Here is a 21,680-nt window from a genome sequence, read left to right as displayed (position 1 = left end):
GCTGCATGTTTCCTGCTTCTGTTGAATGCAATATTCATACACCAGTAGCTAGATTTTATGCAAAATTCCATATACAAAACCTCGAGTATGCCAGAAATATTTTGTCCCAGCTTTCGTGGCACAGCCGACAATAGCTGAAAAAAAGCTCCTTCCCTATCTAACAAGGAAAGGTCTTATCCCTCCATGTGTGTTTGATCAATCTATATTTCCTTGGTTCCAGCACTGGAGACTTCTGAAAGAGGTGCTCCAAAGCCACTTGTTTTTAATAGTTTTCTAAAACTAACAAAGTAAAAAGAGTTGCAGCTAACAAGAGGCCCAAATGAGATTGAATGGGACAAGGCAGGAAAAACAAAAACTGACATCAAGACAAGTTTGAAAGATATAGGAAGAAGTGATTTGTACATCAAATTGTGGATTTATGTATCTGGTTTTTCATTGACTCGCTGAAATTCAAGGAACCACTACTCATTCGAGCCTGGATGATTTAAAATCTGATAAAATAAAATTGAAAAGAAATAGCAATTACAAGAAAAAGATAAACCATCCATTCCTTTGCACCCGAGTTCAATCCCCAGTAAATTATACTAGTTTAGACAATAGCCTTATCCAAAAAACAAGACTATCATATTTGTTCCGCTGGTGTACGGCCATTCAATTTGCACATATACAACAAATTGATTAAAAACAAAACGAGTTCATCCAACGAAACCAAAATAGTATGTATTCTACGCGTGCTTTACCTACAATATCTTCAACGATGAGCTGCTGCTGCAGATGAATCAACTTGAGGCAGAGGACTAGTAGGCTTGCTTTGTGCATCTTCTTTTCCTCTCCTTCATTTACATCAAACCAATAATTTTCAGCATGTATGTCACAAAAATATATATATATATATATATATCGCATGCAAGCCATTAATCAACATCAAAAGGTACCTGGTCTTCAATTTGATCAGTGCTGCTACTGCTTCCCCTCACTGTCCCACGCTCCCTTTTTAGAAAAGAAACAACATCCATTAATAAATCATCAGCCTTATTACTCGTTGCATACACAGAGTACAAACCTATCAAGCTCAAGATCACCAGAAGTTTTGCATTAAGTAAAATTAACCAAGATAGATCAAATATAATTACAAATCAAAACTAGGCTTGTTTGCTTTAATAAAACTTCTATGTAGCTGCTTCTTCACATGCTCTCAGGCTCAATTGATAAGAAAGCTTCTAAGGCTGATAAAAAACCAAATCCAAACTATTCAGATTTCATACACAGAGTACAAACCTATCAAACTCAGGAAGATTTTCCTTCTTGCAACTTACATCAGCCTTCTTGCCATGCTCGTCTGCACGACCAAGCCTGTAAAACAACAAGAACACGAGAAGTTTTGCATTAAGTAAAATTACAAGAAGATAGATGTAATATAATTACTGTGAGAGCGATTTTCGTCCCACAAGAATATTCTCCTAAGGATTCCTTCTTCCTCTTCGCTTCTCTTTCTCCCTGCAAAACAATATGGAGTGAAAAGACCACATCCGGGGGTGTTGGCCAAAAGCCCTCCGATGCCTAAGTTAGTGATTGATTCGTAGAGAAACAATAGCTCTAAAAGGGTACGGTGCTCTCGTGGAGAGAACCGGGTGGGCGGAGCCGTGTGTGGTGGTCGGAGCCTTGTGTGAGAGAGAGAAAGAGTTATGGCAGCTAGGGTTTGTGAGAGGGAATTTCTGCAGAGTTTCAGATAGAATTTGTTGCTTAGTTTCAATGATTTGCCCTATAGATTGAAGCAATGCTTTCTATATTGTTCCCTTTTCCCATAAGATTATGTGATCGTAAATAAAAAGCTCATTAGATTGTGGATTGCTGAAGGATTTGTTGAACATGTCAAAGGAGTCACACCAGAAGATGTCGCAAAGAGCTATCTTATGGAACTTATTTTTCGTAACTTGCTACAAGAAAGGTATGGAAAATACCTACCAGCATGTAAGATGCATGATCTTTTGCAGGAGATTGCTCTGTCTATAGCAGAAAAAGAAAAATTTTGTGTCATTCGTGATGGGAGTGAAACAATGGAAGCAACCGGGGCCCTCCGTTTGTCAATTCAAACAACTATTGGAGAAATAGGACCACACACAGGTATGTCAAGGCTTCGATCTTTTCTTGTCTTTGCCACTGGCATATCCTCATTCTCTTTCTCAAAGAAATTACCTTTTGACCTTAAATTGTTGAGGGTTCTAGATTTGGAGGGTATCCCACTTGATAATCTGCCAGAGGATCTAACGTCCTTATTTCATTTAAAATATTTAGATTTGAGTGGAACTCCAGTTACAGAGCTTCCAGAATCCTTTGGACAGCTCCGCAACCTTCAGACCTTGAACATCATGGGTACAAAAATAGTGGCACTTCCAAAAGGGATTTCCAAGTTGCTAAACTTAGGTCATTTAGCTATGTGCAGTTACTGTGGTTTTGAGGTAGTTGGGGTAAAAATACCATCAAATATTAGTAAGATGAAGAAATTGCAATATTTGGCAAATATTGAATTAGAAGGAAACATTATTAGACTTATTGGAAGTATGACCCAGCTTACGACCCTTGGCATTACAAATGTGAAAGAAAGAGACGAGGAGGACCTATGTGCCTTAATTCAAGAAATGAAGGTCCTTTCCCACTTGACTTTATTTGTAGCAGATGGAGAGGAATTTCTTCGACTTGACGCATTGTCTTCACCGCCTCCCTACCTTGATAGACTTGACTTGACCGGAAAACTGGAAAAGGTGCCACATTGGTTTTGTTCACTCCACTCTCTCACATTTATGAATCTGCGCTGGTCTGGACTTGAAGAAGATTTACTACCTCATATTGAAGCATTACCCTCTTTACATTTTCTTTTCCTTAATGATGCCTCTATTAGGAAAGAGTTATGTTTTAGCAGAGGCTTTATGAAGCTTGGGTGTTTGGAGTTTTGGAAGTTCTCATTATTAAATAAGATAACTATAGAAAAAGGGGCGATGCCAAATCTCAAGTTCTTAGGAATTCGTAGTTGCTTGAAATTAGAAACATTGCCATAGGGTATTGAGGACCTTACTAAACTACAAGGAAGTAGATTTGATAATGTTTCAGAGAAATTTAGAGAGTCTATAGAAGAAGGAGGTGTGGATCATCCAACGATGCTACTCCTCCACGAGAGATGTAAGAAATATACGTAAGTATCTTTTATCCTTTCATTGACTTTCCTAAACTTAATGATTTGGAATATTGCACTTGTGTTCAAGAAATTGTTCTCGTTCACATCTCTGTTTATGGATGTAAAGCCATATAAATTGTTTGTTAATTACAGTATTGCTTTTGTCTTTTTATATATTTTGCAGAAACATATCCAGCGATTGAAGATTTTACCCATGAGTTTTGGGGGTGGGAAGAACTTGTTCGTCTTGTTTTGACCCCAAGACTGATCTAGATTGGCTTCTTATTTGCTCTTTTTGAAAATCAAATAATATCCAAGTTGATGTTCATAACATTGCAGTTGATGTTTTTGTGTGTGTTTTAATTTGCATGTAGTAAAATTCGAGTTTGCATCTGTCACTTCAGCAATTGGCAGATGTATGTCGATGATTAGCTTTTAAGATTTGGATCATGGATTCTTTTGTATTCGGTGTGTTTATACTTTCTCCTATGTTAATTGTGTTTGTAATTTCAGGTTTTTTTTTCTTTGGGGTCAGATTTTATACTTTCAGATTGGCTAAATAAATATTACAGAATCTTAATTGCTTTCCATGTGAGAAGTTCTATAACACATGAATGTCAGCGTAGCGGTATCTCAAGTCAATTACACACTGTTATGTAAGGAAGCTAAAACACATTACAATGCGCGTTTGATTTGAAATACTGTCACAATGACATCCATGATGTAGGTTAGTTTTTTCATGGCCCTTATCAATCCCTCCATTTCTTTTATTTCTTATATTCTTATTATTTGATTTTTATTTGATTTAATTTTTTTCGTTTTTAAGTGTTTCTTAGGTTGTTTATTTAAGGGGTAAATTACTCTAATTAAAGGGGGAAACTTAAAACTTTAGAACATGAATTTGGAATTAAGGGTCTAAGCATTGAGTATACTTGCTGCACACCTCTTTATGTTTGTTTTTTTATTAATACAAGCAATATGGAGGAGTGGGGAATCAAATCTAAGACTTTAAGTGCACAGATAAACATTCATAACCTTTTGAGCCACAAGTCCTTTGTAAAATACCCACCTATTGAATGCAACTTTGTGTCCAACCATTGAGCATACCAATGAAATACTAACACATATCTCTTTTATTTTCTTAATAAACTAAAACAAAAATGCCCAACCAAACATCAACCCGTTAAAAACCACTCACCCATCAACTAGCCTTTGGTCTAGTGGTATTTGTCTCCAGTTAGTTAAAAGAGTTCTCAAGTTCGACTCACATGGATGACGATAATGATATTTTTGTGATGAGTTCCATACCTAGGTACTCCTAGCCTAACCTCATTGTGGTGACGTAATTTTGTAGTGAGTGTATTGTAAAAGTATCTTGTAAATGTCCCTATTGTTTGTCCCCTAAAAAATAAAAAAAGATCACTCGCCCCACGCAATGGCGGACCTAGGATTCTACGGTTGGGGCCAAAATATTAACACTCAAAGTTTCATTATATAATCGTATTGAGTAACCTTTTAGAATCTTATCCCTGTTGAAGTGAGTCTCCTCCTAATTAATCAAGGAGATTTATTTCCTTGATTAATTAAGGGATTTACTTTCCTATTTTTATATAGTTGTCAAATCATTGTATAATTAGGAGATACTTGCCTAATCCTTTACTGTGTCTAATTCCTTGTAAAGCACTCATGTAAACTCTTATATATATACCTCCTTATGGAGAAGAATAAAATAAGAACCTAACATATTCAAACCCATATTCATATTTTAGCATGGTATCAAAGCAATCGATCCTTGGTTGTCTCTAAATTCTCATATCAAAATTTCTCCTCCCTTCCTCTTCAAGGGAGGGAGGGGGAGTGAAAAAGGATCTGTTTTTCTTTCTCATGGAGATTTTGCCTCTTTCTTGACACCGACATACCCTTCTCTTCAGGGGGAGAAGAGGATTGAAGAGAAGTTTCTATGTTCTTAAGCCGTGTTCACAGGGTTTCTGTGTTCTTAAGCCGTGTTCACAGGGTTTCTGTGTCCTTAGCCGTGTTCACAAGTTTTTTGTGTTCTTTAAACTCCTCATATCAAATTTCTCATATTTTTTCCCAAATCCAAATCCCTCAAATCTAAATCCTCGTATTGAATTTTCTTGAACCACAAACCTTGAATCAAATCCCTCATCTTGTATTCCTCATATTTCCAGATCTAAATCCTCGTATCGAATTTTCTTGAACCACAAACCCTGAAACAAATCCCTCATCTCATATTCCTCATATTTCCATATCTAAATCCTCGTATCGAATTTTTTTTTGAAACACAAACCCTGAATCGAATTCCTCGTATCGTATTCCTCATATCCTCGTATCGTATCCTCGTATCCTAAATCAAATTCCTCGTATCGTATTCCTCATACCGCCTTGTTCAGATTCAGATTTTCATACCCACATCCTCATCTACTCTTATCCCAAAACCCTAAACACATCTTTTTTCTCTTATTCTTAAATCCTTCCACTGCCATGGATATTGTTTCCCAACCCAAATTCGAATTCGAATCCGAATCCGAATCCCAACCTTCCAACTTGAATGCAAATCCAAATCCAAATCCAAATCCAAATCCGAATCCGAATCCGAATCCCAACCTTCCAACCCGCAGATTCTACATCAAATTCCTCAAATCAAATTCCTAAATCAAACAGTCGGTCGCTAGTGGAAAGCGACTGCCCCCCCCCCCCCCCCCGGCATGGAGAATCTGCTTCAAAACTATCAGTCGCCAGTGGAAAGCGACTGGTAGTCAGAGAAGTTGTTTCAAACTGACCGGTCGGCAAAATCCAGCGACCGGTCACCAGAGGAAAACGATCAGTTTTCTCCACGCTGTCAAAATCAAGAGGAGGAAATTGAACCGTCTTATGAGATTTTGCCCGCTTCAGCTCCAGTACCACACCAATCACCTGCTGAGGAAGTCATTTAGTGCGCCAGCTGACACACCCATTGAGATGAATCACAAGTTGTGTGAAGACATGGACCAACCAATAAGGAACAATATCAAACGCCTTGTTGGAAGGTTGATATACCTGGCACACACAAGACCAGATAGTGCATATGCTGTGAGTGTGGTTAGTCAGTTTATGCATTCACCTAGTGTTTCTCATATGAATGTTGTTGATCGAATCTTAAGATACTTAAAGTCAGCCCTTGGAAAGGTTTTAATATTCTCAAAACATGAAGATCTTGAAGTTTTTCGGATATACGTATGTTGATTGGGCTGGGTCCATTACATATAGACGCTCTACTTTTGGTTACTTTACATTTGTGGAAGGTAACCTAATCACTTGGCGGAGTAAAAAATAAAATTTGGTTTCTCGGTCTAGTGCAAAAGCAGAGTATAGAGGAATAACTCAAAGAGGTTGTGAATTATTGTGAATCATAAGACTCTTGACAGAATTGGGTTTCAAGCCAGAAAAGCCAATGGAGTTACATTGTGATAACAAATCAGCCATTGATATTGCCCATAATCCAGTTCAACATGATCGAACTAAACATGTTGAGGTGGATAGACATTTCATCAAGGAAAAAATTGAGAAAAAGATCATCCGCCTACCATTCGTAAATTCAGAAGATCAACTGGCAGATGTCTTAACAAAAGCTGTTTGTGGCAGAGTATTTTATGACTCACTTACCAAGTTGGGCATTTGTGACGTATATGCACCAACTTGAGGAGGAGTGTTGAAGTGAGTCTCCTAATTAATCAAGGAGATTTATTTTCTTGATTAATTAAGGGATTTACTTTCCTATTTTTATATAGTTGTCAAATCATTGTATAATTAGGAGATACTTTCCTAATCCTTTACTGTGTCTAATTCCTTGTAAAGCACTCATGTAAACTCTTATATATACCTCCTTATGGAGAAGAATAAAATAAGAACCTAACATATTCAAACCCATGTTAATATTTTAGCAATCCCCAAAAGCCGGCTCTTCTGCAACTTTACAGTTGGTGTGATAACATAATAAATAGTTCCTGAAAGTTATGGTAATACGACTGCGTCTTGGCAAATTTATTTAATACTTGTGTTGCCTTCATGTGTCATGCGACATTCCTTCCTTGTGTATCAATATGAGCTTTGATGATGCCGAAAGTAGATTGGGTAGGGAGGGAGGGAAGGAAGGATAAGCAAAATATGCACCATTGGAATTTTGTGTTTTTCAAGTATTAAAAATTGAAGTGCTTCCTTAAAAAGCACTTCAGTAGGGAGACTCCTGCTGGCCTTCCCTGTCTTTTTCCAGGATTGGCTTCATTTTCTCAAACTTTACCTAGTTTTACGATTGGGAACCAAGATGAGGAGACTAAACCAAAGCTTCCCATTGGACTCAACTATGAATATCGCTCTCCAGGAACCCATTTCCAGCAGAACCATTTTCAGTTAGTTTCCTCCCATTTTCTGCGTAAAAACTTTTTCCAACAAAACAATGAAGTTGTAGTAAACAAGGTTCTTATGTCATGTCCAAACCAAGAACTACCATTGGAATTAACTTCCTTTTTGGGCTCTATATTATTTTTTCTTGTTTGCTGGATGCTAAGATTTTAACATCTTCTTGTCAATATGAATTTTCCTTGAAGATGCTCATTGTGAAAATTCATATCCTTCTTTTCCTATATATAGGTCTTCACTGAAATCCCAGAATGTACTCAATTTCCTCTCAAGTCTATGGACAGTAGAGTTTTGAAGGTTTACAATGGATTCTAGGCTTTCAGAGGCAATTAAGAGAAATGACACACCTACGTTCATCATCTTAGTTGAAAAAAAAGAAGGAATTTTTGACCAAAGAGAAGCTGATACTTGCAACACACCATTACACCTTGTGACAAAGTTGGGAAACCTTGACATGGTATCAGCAATTGTCACATCTCGCCCTGACATGGTTGCTGCCGAGAATAAGGACCGGGAGACTCCCGTCCATGAAGCTTGTCGAGTAGGGGATGCCAAGGTCTTAAAGCTGTTACTAGATGCCAATCCTAGAGCAGCTACTAAGCTCAACAATGAAAAGAAGAGTGCATTCTTCCTGGCTTGCAGCCATGGCCATGTTGATGCGGTGAATCTCCTGTTAGATTATCCTGGAATGTTTGAATTAGAGGAAGATGGACTTGATCAAACTTGCATCAATGCGGCTGCGTCTGGTGGACACAAGGGTAAGTAGTAAAATCATCTCATTCAAATTGACATTAAAATTTTTATTTTCATTCATTTTATAGGTATACATACTTAATTTTGTGTATGCATAAAGAAATCAGTATTGCTGGTGCGCAGATGTTGTTAGAAAGTTGCTAAGAGTGCGTCCTGACCTTGCTTCTGTGATTGACGAGAATGGGAATTCCCCATTGCACCGTGCAACCAGCAAAGGACACAAGCAGATAATCCGGATGCTCCTAAAGCATGATCCAAAACTCGCTCAGCGAAAAAATAAAAAAGGCTACACGCCATTGCACTTGGCAGCAATAAATTACAGAGCTCCTATCTTTGAGGAATTTGTTTTGATGGCTCCAAACTCTTTTCATTGTTTCACAAATGACGGGGAAACAGTATTTCACTTGTTTGTGAGACATGGCCACCATGATGCTATAGTATCCTTGATCCATTGCTGCGAGGATATGGATATATTACGTCATATGAATTTATTAGATCGCCGAGATCTTAATGGCAACACCATTTTACATCTTGCAGTTTCTGAAGCACAACATCAGGTATGATATGCTTGTTTCTTAAACAATGCTCATTGGTTTCTGATGACCAGATATGTAGGACATTAATTAAAATGCAGATAATTAACATGAAGAGTACGTACTTCGTCTTAAGTGCATGCACTTATCACGGTACAGGAGCCTATCTTTTTCTTATTTGCATCGTGTAGTCCTAAACAAACACCAGTGAATTGTTCAATAAACAAACACTAGTTTATGAATATTGCTGTCACTTGTTAGAGATTTTCAACGCCTAAATAACAATTTTCGCAAGATCTTTACTCTATCTTTATGTGTGTTCCAGATAGCAGAGTACTTAATCAAAACACTAGGAGTGGGAATCAATTCAAAAAACCGTGAAGGACTCACAGCGCTTGACATCCTCAAAAGGGACAAGGAAAGTGTAGAAAAGCGGAGTCTTGAAGCAACATTCATGCAAGCAGGAAGTAAAAGGAACAGCGAGTTGGTTTCTCATGCAGTGACACACCCAGAAAAAATGCCCAAAGTAGAAATAGTCAATAATCAGTCAGACACAATCCTTAAAAGCAAGTCAAATAGAGTTCAAGTTGTTACGGAGCTTGAATTGCAGGATTGCAGTATAAATGAAATAGGTTCTTCCTCATCAATGACCCCATCTAGTTTGTCATCTTCCAGGTCAAGAAATTCATCCATCTTTCAATCAACCCCATCTAGTAAGTCATGGCATCAGCATCAACTCGAGGAGGGAGTTGACAATGAAAGACAAAAGCCAGAGTCCATATTGACAACTATTGAGAGACAACACAAGTATCCTAGCAAAAGGCACCAGTCAGAACTGAGTGAGATTTCCTCCAACTCCGAAAAGAAACATCATAAGGTATATACAGAGGCGTTGCAAAACGCCAGGAACACTATAACGCTAGTTGCCATCTTGATTGCAACAGTTACTTATGCTGCCGATATCAGCCCTCCTGGTGGTGTCAATCAGGATGGACCGATGAAAGGACAGGCAGTAGCAGGAAGAACAATTGCCTTCAAGGTCTTTGTAATAAGTAATTACATTGCACTGTTCACATCACTCTCAATCGTCGTTGTTCTCGTCAGCATCATCCCCTACCGGAGAAAGCCACTGATGATGGTATTGTCGGTTGCTCACAAGATCTTGTGGCTATCTGTGGCATTCATGGCAACAGCTTATGTTGCAGCAACATGGGTGATCATGCCACATAGTCAAAAAAAAGAACTGGTGCTTGTAGCTTTATTGGCTATAAGCATTGGCACTCTGGGAACAGTTTTTATTGGTCTATGTGTGATGCTAATTGATCATTGGCTGCGAAAATTGAAGTGGAGAAAAGAAAGAAGAGAAAGACGGGAGCCTAGTGCAGACCTTGAAATGGGAAGCCCAAACTCATTCGTTGAGAGCACCAAACATCAAGGATTGCATGCATACTGAATGTTTGCACATCCCATAGAATTGATAGGAATATCTGGTTTCCTTTTTCTTCTTATGCCTTCATAACACATGCTTAAGAAAGTTCAACTCATCTAGTTTCACATGAAAGTATGAACAAGGTATCTGCATAATAAAACTGTTGAACGAGTTTGGATTATATGCTCTTAGATTCCTAAACACCAAAAAGATGGGAAAATTCTAGCCTATATATCTATAAATACGACTTAAAAGGGTAAATCTGCTCATATGCCCCCAGCACAACCTAATTTGTTTCACAACTCAAAAACATAGGCAACTTCTACTTCTCCAAGTTTCTATGTATGCTGCACAAAATCTCTAAAAACTACATGTTACTCTTAGCATTATCCACAAAAACGTAGTTCATAAGCCAAGATGTACATTATCCACCAAAGCCATGAAAACCATCAAATATTCACATTCTTTATGTGCTCAATTTCCTAACTCTTTGCTTCCATTACTTTGTGAAACCTGATTACCATGCATCGAAGCTTCCTACAAAATATTCAACCAAATCTTTAATGTGACACCATTCAGATATCAAAAACAAAAAAATTCAGCATTTCTTCAATTATACAAGTTACCTGATGCAGTTGAATGAAAGTCGTGTTATCTTTGAAAGTTGTAGTTGCACCAAAACTTTTACTGGGATATGACGCTTGGGTTCCATTATCAATATAGGATCCCTATTAGAATTATTTTGAACTGAAAATTAGTATGTCACATTTTTTTGTGACGACAATGAAAAAAAATTGAAAAAAAAGTTACCTGAAGCTGTTTAGTGAAAGGCATGGTACCCTGCAAATTTGTACTTGCGTCAAAATTATTACTTGGGAATGATGCTTGGGTTCTAGGATCAATATAGGATCCCCACATATTAAACACAGATGAAAATTGTGACAAAATGAAGAAATAAAAATAAAAGTAAGAAATTACAATATTATCACACGAGCTGTGATTTAATAAACAAATTGATAAAAATGCCAACATTTGTGCTTAGCAAGAATAATATCGTAGTTGAGTTAATACTTCAAACATTGAAATTAATGTCCAATAACCTGTTGCTCTTTTAAATTGTCACTAATAGGAGCAGAGTCCTGTATCTTTACAAATGAAAGAGGAAGCATAAGATAATTGCAAAACATATCAGTAATCTATTCATGAAATTTTAAAACAAGCACCTGCATTGGCAGCCATTTTCTAGTTGCTGCTTGTCTGTCTTTGGTTCGTGGTATATGCTTCTGTGTTTCCAGTGAGTCTGTCAATTTACTACATTGGCATCTGCTTGTATATTTTCTTTTACCTCCACATTCTTTTGTTATTTCACAATGGGTATGCTTTATCATTTTCACCTGCTCAATTCCACCACTTTCTCCCAGTAAAGTTCGCCTTCTGAGTTTTTATCAACACATATGTTATCTAGGCAAAGATTTTTCTTCATTTCCTCCAAACTTCTAAGCAATTGAATCGAACAGTCATGTGCATATGCAGTTAACTTCTCATCTTCTGCTGCAAAGGATGCTATCTCGCGAAAATTACGGTACAAATGGCTATAACGCTTCCCAATAGAATCCTTAGGATTGTTGTTAGTGATTCCCTCATAATTAGTGATGCTCCTAACCTTTGCATCTCTCGCCCATCGCTGTAATATGTAATCAGGTGGGATCCTTTTCACATTCTTCTTATCTAGCACTTTCAATGCATGAGAACATAAAATCCCAACAAAAGTGAACTTCATGCAACTACAAGTAACTGCTTGTGTTGAACCATCATATTTAACCAAACACTCTTGAGATTTACCACTATAAGATACTCTGTACTCACATGTCATCCCAGACTTACCAACTTTATAGACACTACAATCAAGAATACCCATGTACTCTTTTTCAAAAAGTCTAAAAACTTCAGGGGTATAAACCTCCACTGCATGTCGCAACATCTCCACATTAGTTGATAACAAAGGTATAGTTTGCATCATCTTGAAATCAGCTTGTAATTCCTTATATCGTCGATCTGCCATAACTTTCTCATAGTGTTCAAAGAAACTCAAAAGATTTTGACTTGGCATCAAGTATCTTCTCAACACAGTGGTCATACATTCATTGTGTTGTGTACTCATCAAGTCTGCAGTGAAAGTGTGTCGTTTATACACCAATGCCCACTTATCCCTCACTTCGAATAATTCTTTCAACCACTTATTCTCCTTCAGGTCATACTTTTCAAGCATATCATTCCATGCAAATAGCCAATCATCCTCGTCCTCATATTCATATACACACTTGCTAAGATCACAAGCAAATTGCTTTGATCCATGAAACACGTGGCTTAGATTCTTAGCAGCAATCTGGTAAATATGCCAAGCACATAGCCGATGGTGAGCTTCAGGAAAAACTTCTAATATTGCTTCAGCCATTGCAGCAGATTGGTCTGTCAGTATGGTCTTTGGTTGCTTCATAGACATCACTGCAAGAAAAGTCTCAAACAACCACTTAAAAGAGTCTATCGTATCATCATATAGTAAAGCTGCAGCAAAAACTATAATTTGTTTATGATGATTAACCCCAACAAATTGTGCAAATGGTCTACCATACTCATTTATCTGATAAGTCGTGTCAAAACAAATAACATCCCCGAAGACATCATAATCACGAACTGATCGTGCATCTGCCCAAAATATATTTGTGATCATATCATCCTCATCAAGCTGCATTGAATAGAAATAAGATGAATCATCTTCATGCATACGTTGAAAGTATTGCAGTATGGCCCCAGCATCTCCCTTTTCCATTTTTATCTTTCGCTTTGTACGTAGGTAATTTCGATAATTCTTATCAACAAAACCAAGATTCTCTTGCCCCCCAACTTCTCTACTCATTAATTCCACAGTTTCTTTGATTGGTTTTCTTGACTTGTCTGCACCAACAACATATGCCTTTTGAGCTCTAGATATACAACGATTAACCCTTAGCAGATGTTTCATGGGTGCTTTAATCAAATCATGATTATGACTTGCATTAAACGACACAATCTTAAATTTCCCGTTTTTCTGAAGTTGGCAAATCATATGCGCTTCACAACCAACCCTTGAAATTGGTAAAGAATAAGATGGACTTTCACGCCGTTTATCATTTCTTCGATGACCTTCTTTTGAACAACAGTAAGTTACCCTTGTTACAAAACCCACCTTATTTGTCTTTCTATGTTGCTTCCTCACATTGAAACCATGTGTTCCACCATACTTGACATAAGCTATGTATGCACTCTCATGAGAACTGAACTCTGCTCCAAGTTTTAAATCTTCAGTTATCTCTTTATCTTTATCTGGATCATGAGATTTCAAAGAACATTCATTAATATGTGATTGACAAACAAGTGAATGAAAAAGATCCTTACCTTGCAAATCCACTTCATCACCACTTAATGACTCGCTGCTTAACCCTGTACAATCATTATTCTCCATAACCTGCAACATAAACATTAATCAATTAGAATGATATCATTTAATAGATATTCCCTATGCAGTAATATTCTATAACTATTTCGAATTTGAAGATGAATATTGCAACATTAATCAAAGTCCATCTTCGAGTGCAACATTTAATAGATATTCCCTATGCAGTAATGCTTACTAAGCTGCTCGTAATAATATCAAAATCACACGTTATACTAACATGCATAGTTTTAGTAAATCTTTTATTGTTTTAAAGACTGCAACTGCAACATATGCTGTGCTGGGTTTGTTTTCCAACTCAGAAACAAGAATTTAATAGAATAGTGGATGAATCAAAGTAGGCTTTGATGAAAGCTAAAATTTATATTCAGAATTCAGTCTAAACAAACTTCCAGGCATCAAACGCAATAAAATTAATCTAAGAAATGAATAATAGTTTGTTCATAAATTAGTCAGAGCTCTCACTCCCTGAAGGCAACAACTTCCCCATGATAAATTCAATCACCATCCATCAGTCAAGTTATGAAATTGTTTTTACCGATGTCAGAAATTTCTCCAAAGAATTTAATGAAACAAATGGGCACCCAAAACGCAGCTTGTAAAAACTTGATTTCAGAAAATTACCTTCTATCCTCGTCAATTGCCGGTCGTCGGATCCGCTGGGGTTCGAATTCTTGTGTAAGGTTTTGCCTGCTGAGTATCTGAAACATGTGAAGAATGTTTTACGGTCACCGGTTGGTTACCGGTTGGGATGGTTTCTTTTTCCTTTTTTTTTTTCAATAAAAGAGACAAGTGTTACGAGATGATTGGTCCATTACCAAAGTATTGTGCACATGACCACAACTGATTAGCATTGTTGCTAATCCAAAATCCAACAATACAAGCTCTGTATCCTTTCAATTTCAGACCCAAAAAAAAAAAATCCCCTCAATTTGAAATAAGTGACATGAAGGCATGAACTATGAATTCCCATTGAGTAATTTAATTGTTTACCTTTAGCAAATTTAATTTGTCACTTCTATAAATGAAAGATATAAAAATTTAATTTGTTTAAAGTATCTTCCCTTAATTTTTGTTTACCTTTAGCATTATCCTTTATTTTATATTCAATGTGATAATGTTGTATCACTATCTCATCATCATACACAAATTGTGAGTTTAACCACTTAAAACTGGTTTTTATTTTTTATTTTTTATATACAAGTGATATTGGGGGAATTGAAATTAGGATCTCGAGTGCAGGGGTAAAAGCTTTTAACTACTTGAGCTACAAGCCCTTTTCTTATAATGTTTTATAAGAAAAATTGAGTTCAAAATTTCATTTCTCCTAAATTAATAAGCTTCTAATTTAGTGCATTTCTCTTCCTAATGTTGAAAGAGATTCCCGTTATTATAATATAGATATCCAATTAAAACCAATTCACAATTTGTGGATAGGCTCAATTCCCTCTCAACATAGTCGTCCATCAAGGTTGGTCAGCATTTGCAAGCACAGTCTGCATTGAATGACTTGACAATATATATATATATATATATATATATATATATATATATATATATATATCAAGTTGCCTACAATTGAGAATGGTTTTGACAAAGGGGCCACAGAGGAAGTGCGTTTTAAACAGTCACATATATATATCAAGGAACAGAAGGGCCATTTTCCTTATAATATAATAGACCCCCATGAGTTTCCTAGGATGAATGAGATGAGAGAAAGACTTGACTATGCGACCATGGAATGAGTCAGAGCAGACCAGTTTAAAGTTGTCTCCTCTCAGTCCTCGCCAGTTATATACTAAACCAGGCTCCCAATTGGTTAAGGGAAGATGTTGGAAAAAACACCAAAATTTTTCTAATGCAAAAACCACATAGATTCCAAGTCTACGCGTAATACTTTTACTTTCTTACTTAATTGTGGAAGAGTTTTTCCCCACACCAATATTCCTTGAAGATGCCTAGAACTTGGCATGGGGAATATTCTGTTACATTCATCATGCATGGTAGGGTAAAAGGATTATATATATTCCTCATCTAGTCATCTTTTTTTTCTTATTTTGTGTGTGTTTTCCAAGAACTTGCCAGTTTTCTTGTGTATATATATATGCATTTTACAGCATAGCTCAATTGAGTACTTGCCTTTGTTAAAAGGTAATGCACATTGTATATTGAATAATAAAGAAAATTCTTGAATAATATAGAAAAATCTTGAAACATTGAAAGAAAGTAGACTAAGTTAAAGTTATTAGAAATATCCAAGTACTAGAATAAGTAGAAAAATTGTAGCTGAAAATGACTTCGGAAAAGTCAATTGCATGAGCAACCGACTTTTCCAAAGCAAGCTGCCGACTTAGCTACTCTATATATACATAGCCAGCAGCCCAATTATGTATTCAAGTAAGAAAAGCTGAAAACTACAGCTGTCTACTTCTCCCATCAGCCAACTTTTGTATCCAACCAACTCTAAAGCCTTGTACCCTTCTTATTTCAATCAATAAAATAAAACTATTTTGTTACTCTTTCAAAAGTTTTCCTTTCCAAATTAAGTTATTGCCCTAAACACTACCAACCATTTTCCAAACCTCTTCTCACTTCTGAGCTTCCAGATCCAGCCATTTTGATCTCAGGTACACCAAAAACGAGTTGTTTTCATATCAAGAAGAAATTGAGCGAGCTTTGATATGCCCCGATTGATTTCACAGTTCGAACGCCTAGATTTAGATGATCGAACTTGGCTCTGAGGCCATGTTAGTGTTTTTTGATGTATATATGAGAGTGATAGTGATGAAAGAGAGAAGAAGAAACATTGAGAATGGCAAAGAGAATGAATCGTTCTCTTACTACTCTGCAACGTGCAAGCAGAGGAAGGTTCTCTTTCTATTTCATTACAACCTCACACACTTGGAGTGAGGAATATTACTGTTAGGCACAATAGCTGGATCTCTTACATCACAAGACGATCTCAGCCATCCATTTAACTATCCAATAGGATCATTACATTTGGCAATGAGAAAATAAGAAATAAAATATTGTTTTAACTAACTTCTATTTCAGCTTAAGAACTTATAATTCAACAATTAGGTGGAGGGAGGGTGATCAGGACGGAGAAAGTCAACTAGTCAATGAACCTTAAGCCAAAAACAAGGCTACGCTAAAAGAATTAATTAATGCATTTCTCAGCAATTTCTTAGGTGTTAATCAGAAAGTATACTGGAGATTTTTTGGCCACAATCCGCGTGGAAGTGACAAGAGAAAAAGCATAGCCTGGCTCCTTGAAGAAGACGCTTAAGTTGTTGGTTGACATGCAACTGCCCCTCAACCTTAAAGGTTGAAGACTTTTTAGTATTGCTAGGGGTATAGCAAACTGTTGAAGCATTAGGTTATAAATAGAGATATTTAGTCATATACTCATTCTTAGCACTAATAATATAGATACATATTCTTAGCACTAATAATATAGATACATATTCTTAGCACTAATAATATAGATACATATTCTGCTCCAGAACTTCCCCTTAGAGTGAAAACAAAAAGCTTGAGGAAATGGATCCAGAGCTTTTTGAGGCAATTGAAGGAAATGACAAGCAGACTTTCATCAATTTGGTTCAACACAATGAAGGATTTCTCAGTCAAAAAGCTTGTGAATCCAAAAACACTGTCTTACACCTTGCTGCGAGGTTTGGGCACGTTGAGCTGGTTTCTGAAATCATTAAGCTGTCTCCGGACTTGCTTGCAGTTGTGAACAATAGACAAGAAAGTCCTTTACATGAAGCTTGTCGGCAAGGGATAGCCGATGTTGTAATGCTGCTGTTAGAGGCCAATCCTTGGGTGGCTTGTATGTTTAACTCTGAAAATCAAACCCCCTTCTACATAGCTTGCCGTTATGGGCATTGTGATGTGGTGAAGTTGTTCACAGATGACCTACTACGAGATTTTGAAGAAGATGGGGATTCGAGTCCTCTTCACGCGCCCTTGTCACCAGGCCATGTGGGTAAGGCTGAGAGCAATTTCATACTCTATGCGTAATTCATGTTAAAGCAATGTTGTTTGGTTCATTGTGAACTTACATTTTGAGCTAATAACGTTGCAGATATTATTACACCACTTTTGAATGCACTCTCAAGGCTTGCTCGGAAGGCTGACAGAAATGGATGTTTACCATTGCATTTGGCTTGTGAGAAAGGTCACTTGGAGATAACAAGAATACTCTTACAGCTTGATCCAAACCTTGCTCTTGAAAAGAATCATTCTCGTTACACGCCGTTACACTTGGCAGCAATGAATGGACGAACCGAAATCCTTGAGGAACTTTGGTCCAGGTCTCCCAGATCTTTAGAAGTTCTCACCGGAGAGGGAGAAACAGTGTTTCATCTTGCTGCTATGTCCAACAGATACAGTGCCTTTCTCTTTTTGGCACAATCTCTTAACAGCACCAATCTCATCCACCGACCAGACGAATTTGGAAACACCGTCTTGCATCTAGCAGTCTCTACAAGGAACTATAGAGTAAGTTTCTCCCTCAAAATTTATCATTCAGTTTTCTTATTATAGCTTTTCTCTTGGGGAACAAATTTAACATTATTAAGTGAAGAACCATATGATGGAAATCTTGGCTTCTTCAACTCCGACTGATCCTTCAACATGTGGAAATTCAGTTAGCAGAGTACATCATTGACAAAACCGAGGTGGATAGCAATGGTCGGAACAATAGAGGTCTAACAGCCTATGACATCCTCAACCGGGAATTTGGCATCATGAGGCGGAACCAGCATGTTAGGTACATGTTGAAGAGAATTGGTGGCAAAATGGCACAAGAATTACGAACGCCTATTGAATTTAACCTGCACCAAAGTGAACATGATTGCAGAAATGGTGTAGCCAACAACCAACCAATGGAAGACTTCACTACAATACAAGCAGATAGTAATCCCAGTCATCAAGTAACAATAAACTTTGGCAACCAGATAGATAGTCCTTCTGCACCACCAGCCAATTTGCATCAATCCAAGCTTGTGAAGCAAAGAGGGAACAAAAAAATAAGTGCAGTTAGGCAATATGAGATATATAGAGAGGCCCTACAAAATACCAGGAACACAATCACAGTAGTTGCCGTTTTGATTGCATCGATTACTTTCACCTCTGGCATAAACCCTCCCGGGGGTGTGTACCAGGAAGGACCACTAAAAGGACAGTCAACAATTGGAAGAACAACTGCTTTCAAGGTCTTCACAATAAGCAACACAGCTGCATTGTTCTTATCTCTGTGCATCGTCATTGTCTTAGTGAGCATCATTCCCTTCCGGCGTAAAACACTGATGAAGCTACTGGTGGTTGCTCACAAAGCCATGTGGGTGGCAGTGTCACTCATGGCCATAGCATACATTGCAGCCACTTGGGTGATCTTGCCACACAGTCAAGGAACAAATTGGACTCTTGAGGCTCTCATATCTGTATGTGCAGGGACTATGGGATCTGTTTTTCTATTTCTTGGTGTCACATTCGCTAGACACTGGTTGAGGAAGTTACAGTGGAGGAAAGAGAGAGGTAAGGTTACCGAGGAAAAATTGGAGAAAAGAGCGCAAAGAAGAGCACAGAAGAGGGCAGAGAAGACAGCAAAGGAAAGAACGCGGAAAAGAGGAAGGGGGGAGAAGAGAGCAAAGGAAAGTCGAGAGGAAAGTTCGCAAGAAGGATCAGACGAGTCAATGTCTATAAACTCAGACACTGCCAGTGCTCGAGATTCGGGATATCATACGTACTGAAGAATTGCTTAGGAGTGGGAAATTGATCACCCAAGAGAGGAGGATGAAGATGTAATCACTCTCAGTGTTTAAAAGAGTTTAGGTTCCCATTTAGCATATGCTTTTGCATAAGATTCCTTTCTGTGTAATTTGATCGTTTGTGTCAAGAAAATGTTATTTGGTAAAAGCAGATCTCTAGAGGAATTAAACATAAGCATCAAACATAAACAACCTTAAGACAAAAAAAAAAACATAATCATCAAACATACATCCCATCCCAACATTACATAAATGATAAATAATGTTCAACATCAATGAATAATTTAAAGCAAAATACGGAGTCACAATAGATCCTAACAGCCAAAATAAAATAAAAAAGTGGAAGAAGATTATGGTGAGGAACATACTGAAGCTAAAAATGTCACAATAAGAGCCATAAAAAGTGCACAAGGTGCAACTGCAATGGCAACTCCTAAGCTTGGTGAGGGTGCAGGAGAGTCAGACAAATACAGTTCAGGTGGGACCGCACCGGGTGGAGGAGACTGCGAGATCGGGCGTGGATCCATCACTTCGATAAAAATCCTCTGGCCATTCTTGCAGTGATCAGGAGCTCCACTGATAAAATAGAAGGATCCAGGCCTATCAAGTTTCATAATGCTCTTCCCGTTATCAAACGCGATTATGGGATTGCTTGTGTTGCAGTGGTAATAATCCCATTTGTCAACCTCAAGAACTGAATCATTCTTGTACGTGAAAGCTGTAAAAGAGTCAAGAAAATGAAAACAAAACAAGAGCAAAGATAAACACCAAATAGAATTTAGACTTCCTTTCTAGAACTGACCAAGTCATGGTTTGTCGAGATACAGAGTTTTGGACGACTCACTTTTGATTGCGCACATGCATTTTTGGTTAACAAAACAAAATATATTCGGTAAGGGAGGCATATCTACCAACTTCTTAGTAGGGGTGTTTTTTTTTTTTTTTGTAATCATCTTGCATTTTCCGAAACACATATTTTGTACCATGCAAAAACTACACATATTTTGTTAGCACCAATTCTCCATATAGCTATCCATACTCGGCACCAATTCTCTAACAAAGATCATATTTCATCAAATTTTCTTCAAGTTACACTGAGAGAGAGAGAGAGAGAGAGAGAGAGAACCAGTGCAAAGATTTTAGAACTCACAGAGAGAATCTCCGACATGAAATCTGTTCCTGGAAGCCCACTGAGTATACAGAGCGCTGTTGTTTAAGTCAGGTTCTTGCCATCCCAAATCATCACCCACTTGGAACTCTGTAGCAGCAGCTTCAGCACAACAAATTGTGACAGCCAAGAAAACCGTCGGCCAAGTTTTGAAGAGACCAAAGAAACAATAAGATATGTTCCTCTTCATACTTCTCACAGGAGGTTAAGAAACAAGGGAATGGAACTGAAAAGTGGCCACGACAAGAGTATATATGACGTTTGTGAGGGCAGGCGGGAAAGTCATGGGTGGATTTTATGGGACACGTTGGTGAAAACGTGAGGTGGTGACTCTTAAAATTCAGTTAATAGGAAATTTGGGCTGGGTTTTAATTTCTTAATTGTCCACCTTGAAGCCTGGTTTGCATACAAGACTGGGCATCGGAAGCCCGATCTTTAGACTAGAGTTAAAATTTAATCACAAGAGTTATGTGTTAGACCAATTATGAGAACTCACACTTTGTAATCTATACTAGCCTCTCCACACTTGCGATTCTGCGAGAGGCTCTTTTTAAAAAAAATTTAAATTTATTTTAGAATTAAAAATAATAATGAGTAGTTGTATTCCATAAAAATATGATCCATTATCTGATTTTTCTTTTAATTTTATTTTTTTTAATATGAAAAAGTGGTATTTACCATATTTTCCTCATTTAATTAATAATTTCAATTCTTAATGTCTGCATTAACAAAGGACATTTTCTGGTATTTTGAATATTTCTTTGCCTGCAAACATTAAGAATTGAAATTATTAATTAAATGAAGATAATATAGTAAAGTCACACTTTTTCATATTTAAAAAAATTAAAATTAAAAGAAAAATCAGATAATAAATCCTATTTTTATGGAACACAACTACCTATTATCTTTTCTAATTCTAAAATAATTTTAAATTTAAAA

The 21,680-nt window shown here is 37.1% G+C and overlaps 3 protein-coding genes and 2 pseudogenes across 4 annotated transcripts; 3 read left to right on the top strand and 2 right to left on the bottom strand.

Moving 5' to 3' along the window:
- Positions 1–1,189: 1,189 nt before the first annotated feature.
- LOC110760781 (disease resistance protein RPM1-like) lies at positions 1,190–3,056 on the top strand (annotated as a pseudogene).
- A 4,350-nt stretch (positions 3,057–7,406) lies between these two features.
- On the top strand, positions 7,407–10,327 carry LOC110760779 (uncharacterized). Its single transcript, XM_088250346.1, has 3 exons — positions 7,407–8,346; positions 8,465–8,898; positions 9,200–10,327. Exons 1-3 carry the CDS (start codon positions 7,893–7,895, stop codon positions 10,325–10,327), a joined length of 2,016 nt encoding a protein of 671 aa, XP_088106472.1. The 5' UTR covers positions 7,407–7,892.
- A 330-nt stretch (positions 10,328–10,657) lies between these two features.
- Positions 10,658–14,550, bottom strand: LOC110760758 (protein FAR1-RELATED SEQUENCE 5-like; annotated as a pseudogene). Its single transcript, XR_015834489.1, has 5 exons — positions 14,421–14,550; positions 11,527–13,808; positions 11,114–11,143; positions 10,930–11,031; positions 10,658–10,840 (listed from the first exon to the last, which is right to left on the bottom strand). The product of XR_015834489.1 is annotated as a protein FAR1-RELATED SEQUENCE 5-like (transcript).
- A 2,763-nt stretch (positions 14,551–17,313) lies between these two features.
- Positions 17,314–19,738, top strand: LOC110760778 (uncharacterized). The gene is made up of 3 exons (XM_021963100.2): positions 17,314–17,787; positions 17,887–18,302; positions 18,452–19,738. The coding sequence occupies exons 1-3, from the start codon at positions 17,340–17,342 to the stop codon at positions 19,553–19,555; spliced, it is 1,968 nt and encodes a 655-aa protein (XP_021818792.2). The 5' UTR covers positions 17,314–17,339; the 3' UTR covers positions 19,556–19,738.
- Positions 19,739–19,852: 114 nt separating this feature from the next.
- On the bottom strand, positions 19,853–21,623 carry ENODL7 (early nodulin-like protein 7). The gene is made up of 2 exons (XM_021963099.2): positions 20,724–21,623; positions 19,853–20,291 (listed from the first exon to the last, which is right to left on the bottom strand). Exons 1-2 carry the CDS (start codon positions 20,929–20,931, stop codon positions 19,924–19,926), a joined length of 576 nt encoding a protein of 191 aa, XP_021818791.2. The 5' UTR covers positions 20,932–21,623; the 3' UTR covers positions 19,853–19,923.
- Positions 21,624–21,680: the final 57 nt, after the last annotated feature.

This window comes from Prunus avium, chromosome 3 (genome assembly GCF_965620075.1).
Source record: "Prunus avium chromosome 3, drPruAviu1.hap1.1, whole genome shotgun sequence".
Classification (NCBI taxonomy): Eukaryota; Viridiplantae; Streptophyta; class Magnoliopsida; order Rosales; family Rosaceae; genus Prunus; species Prunus avium.
The sequence above is the reverse complement of the archived record's forward strand: the minus strand, read 5'-3'. Positions and strand labels throughout refer to the sequence as shown.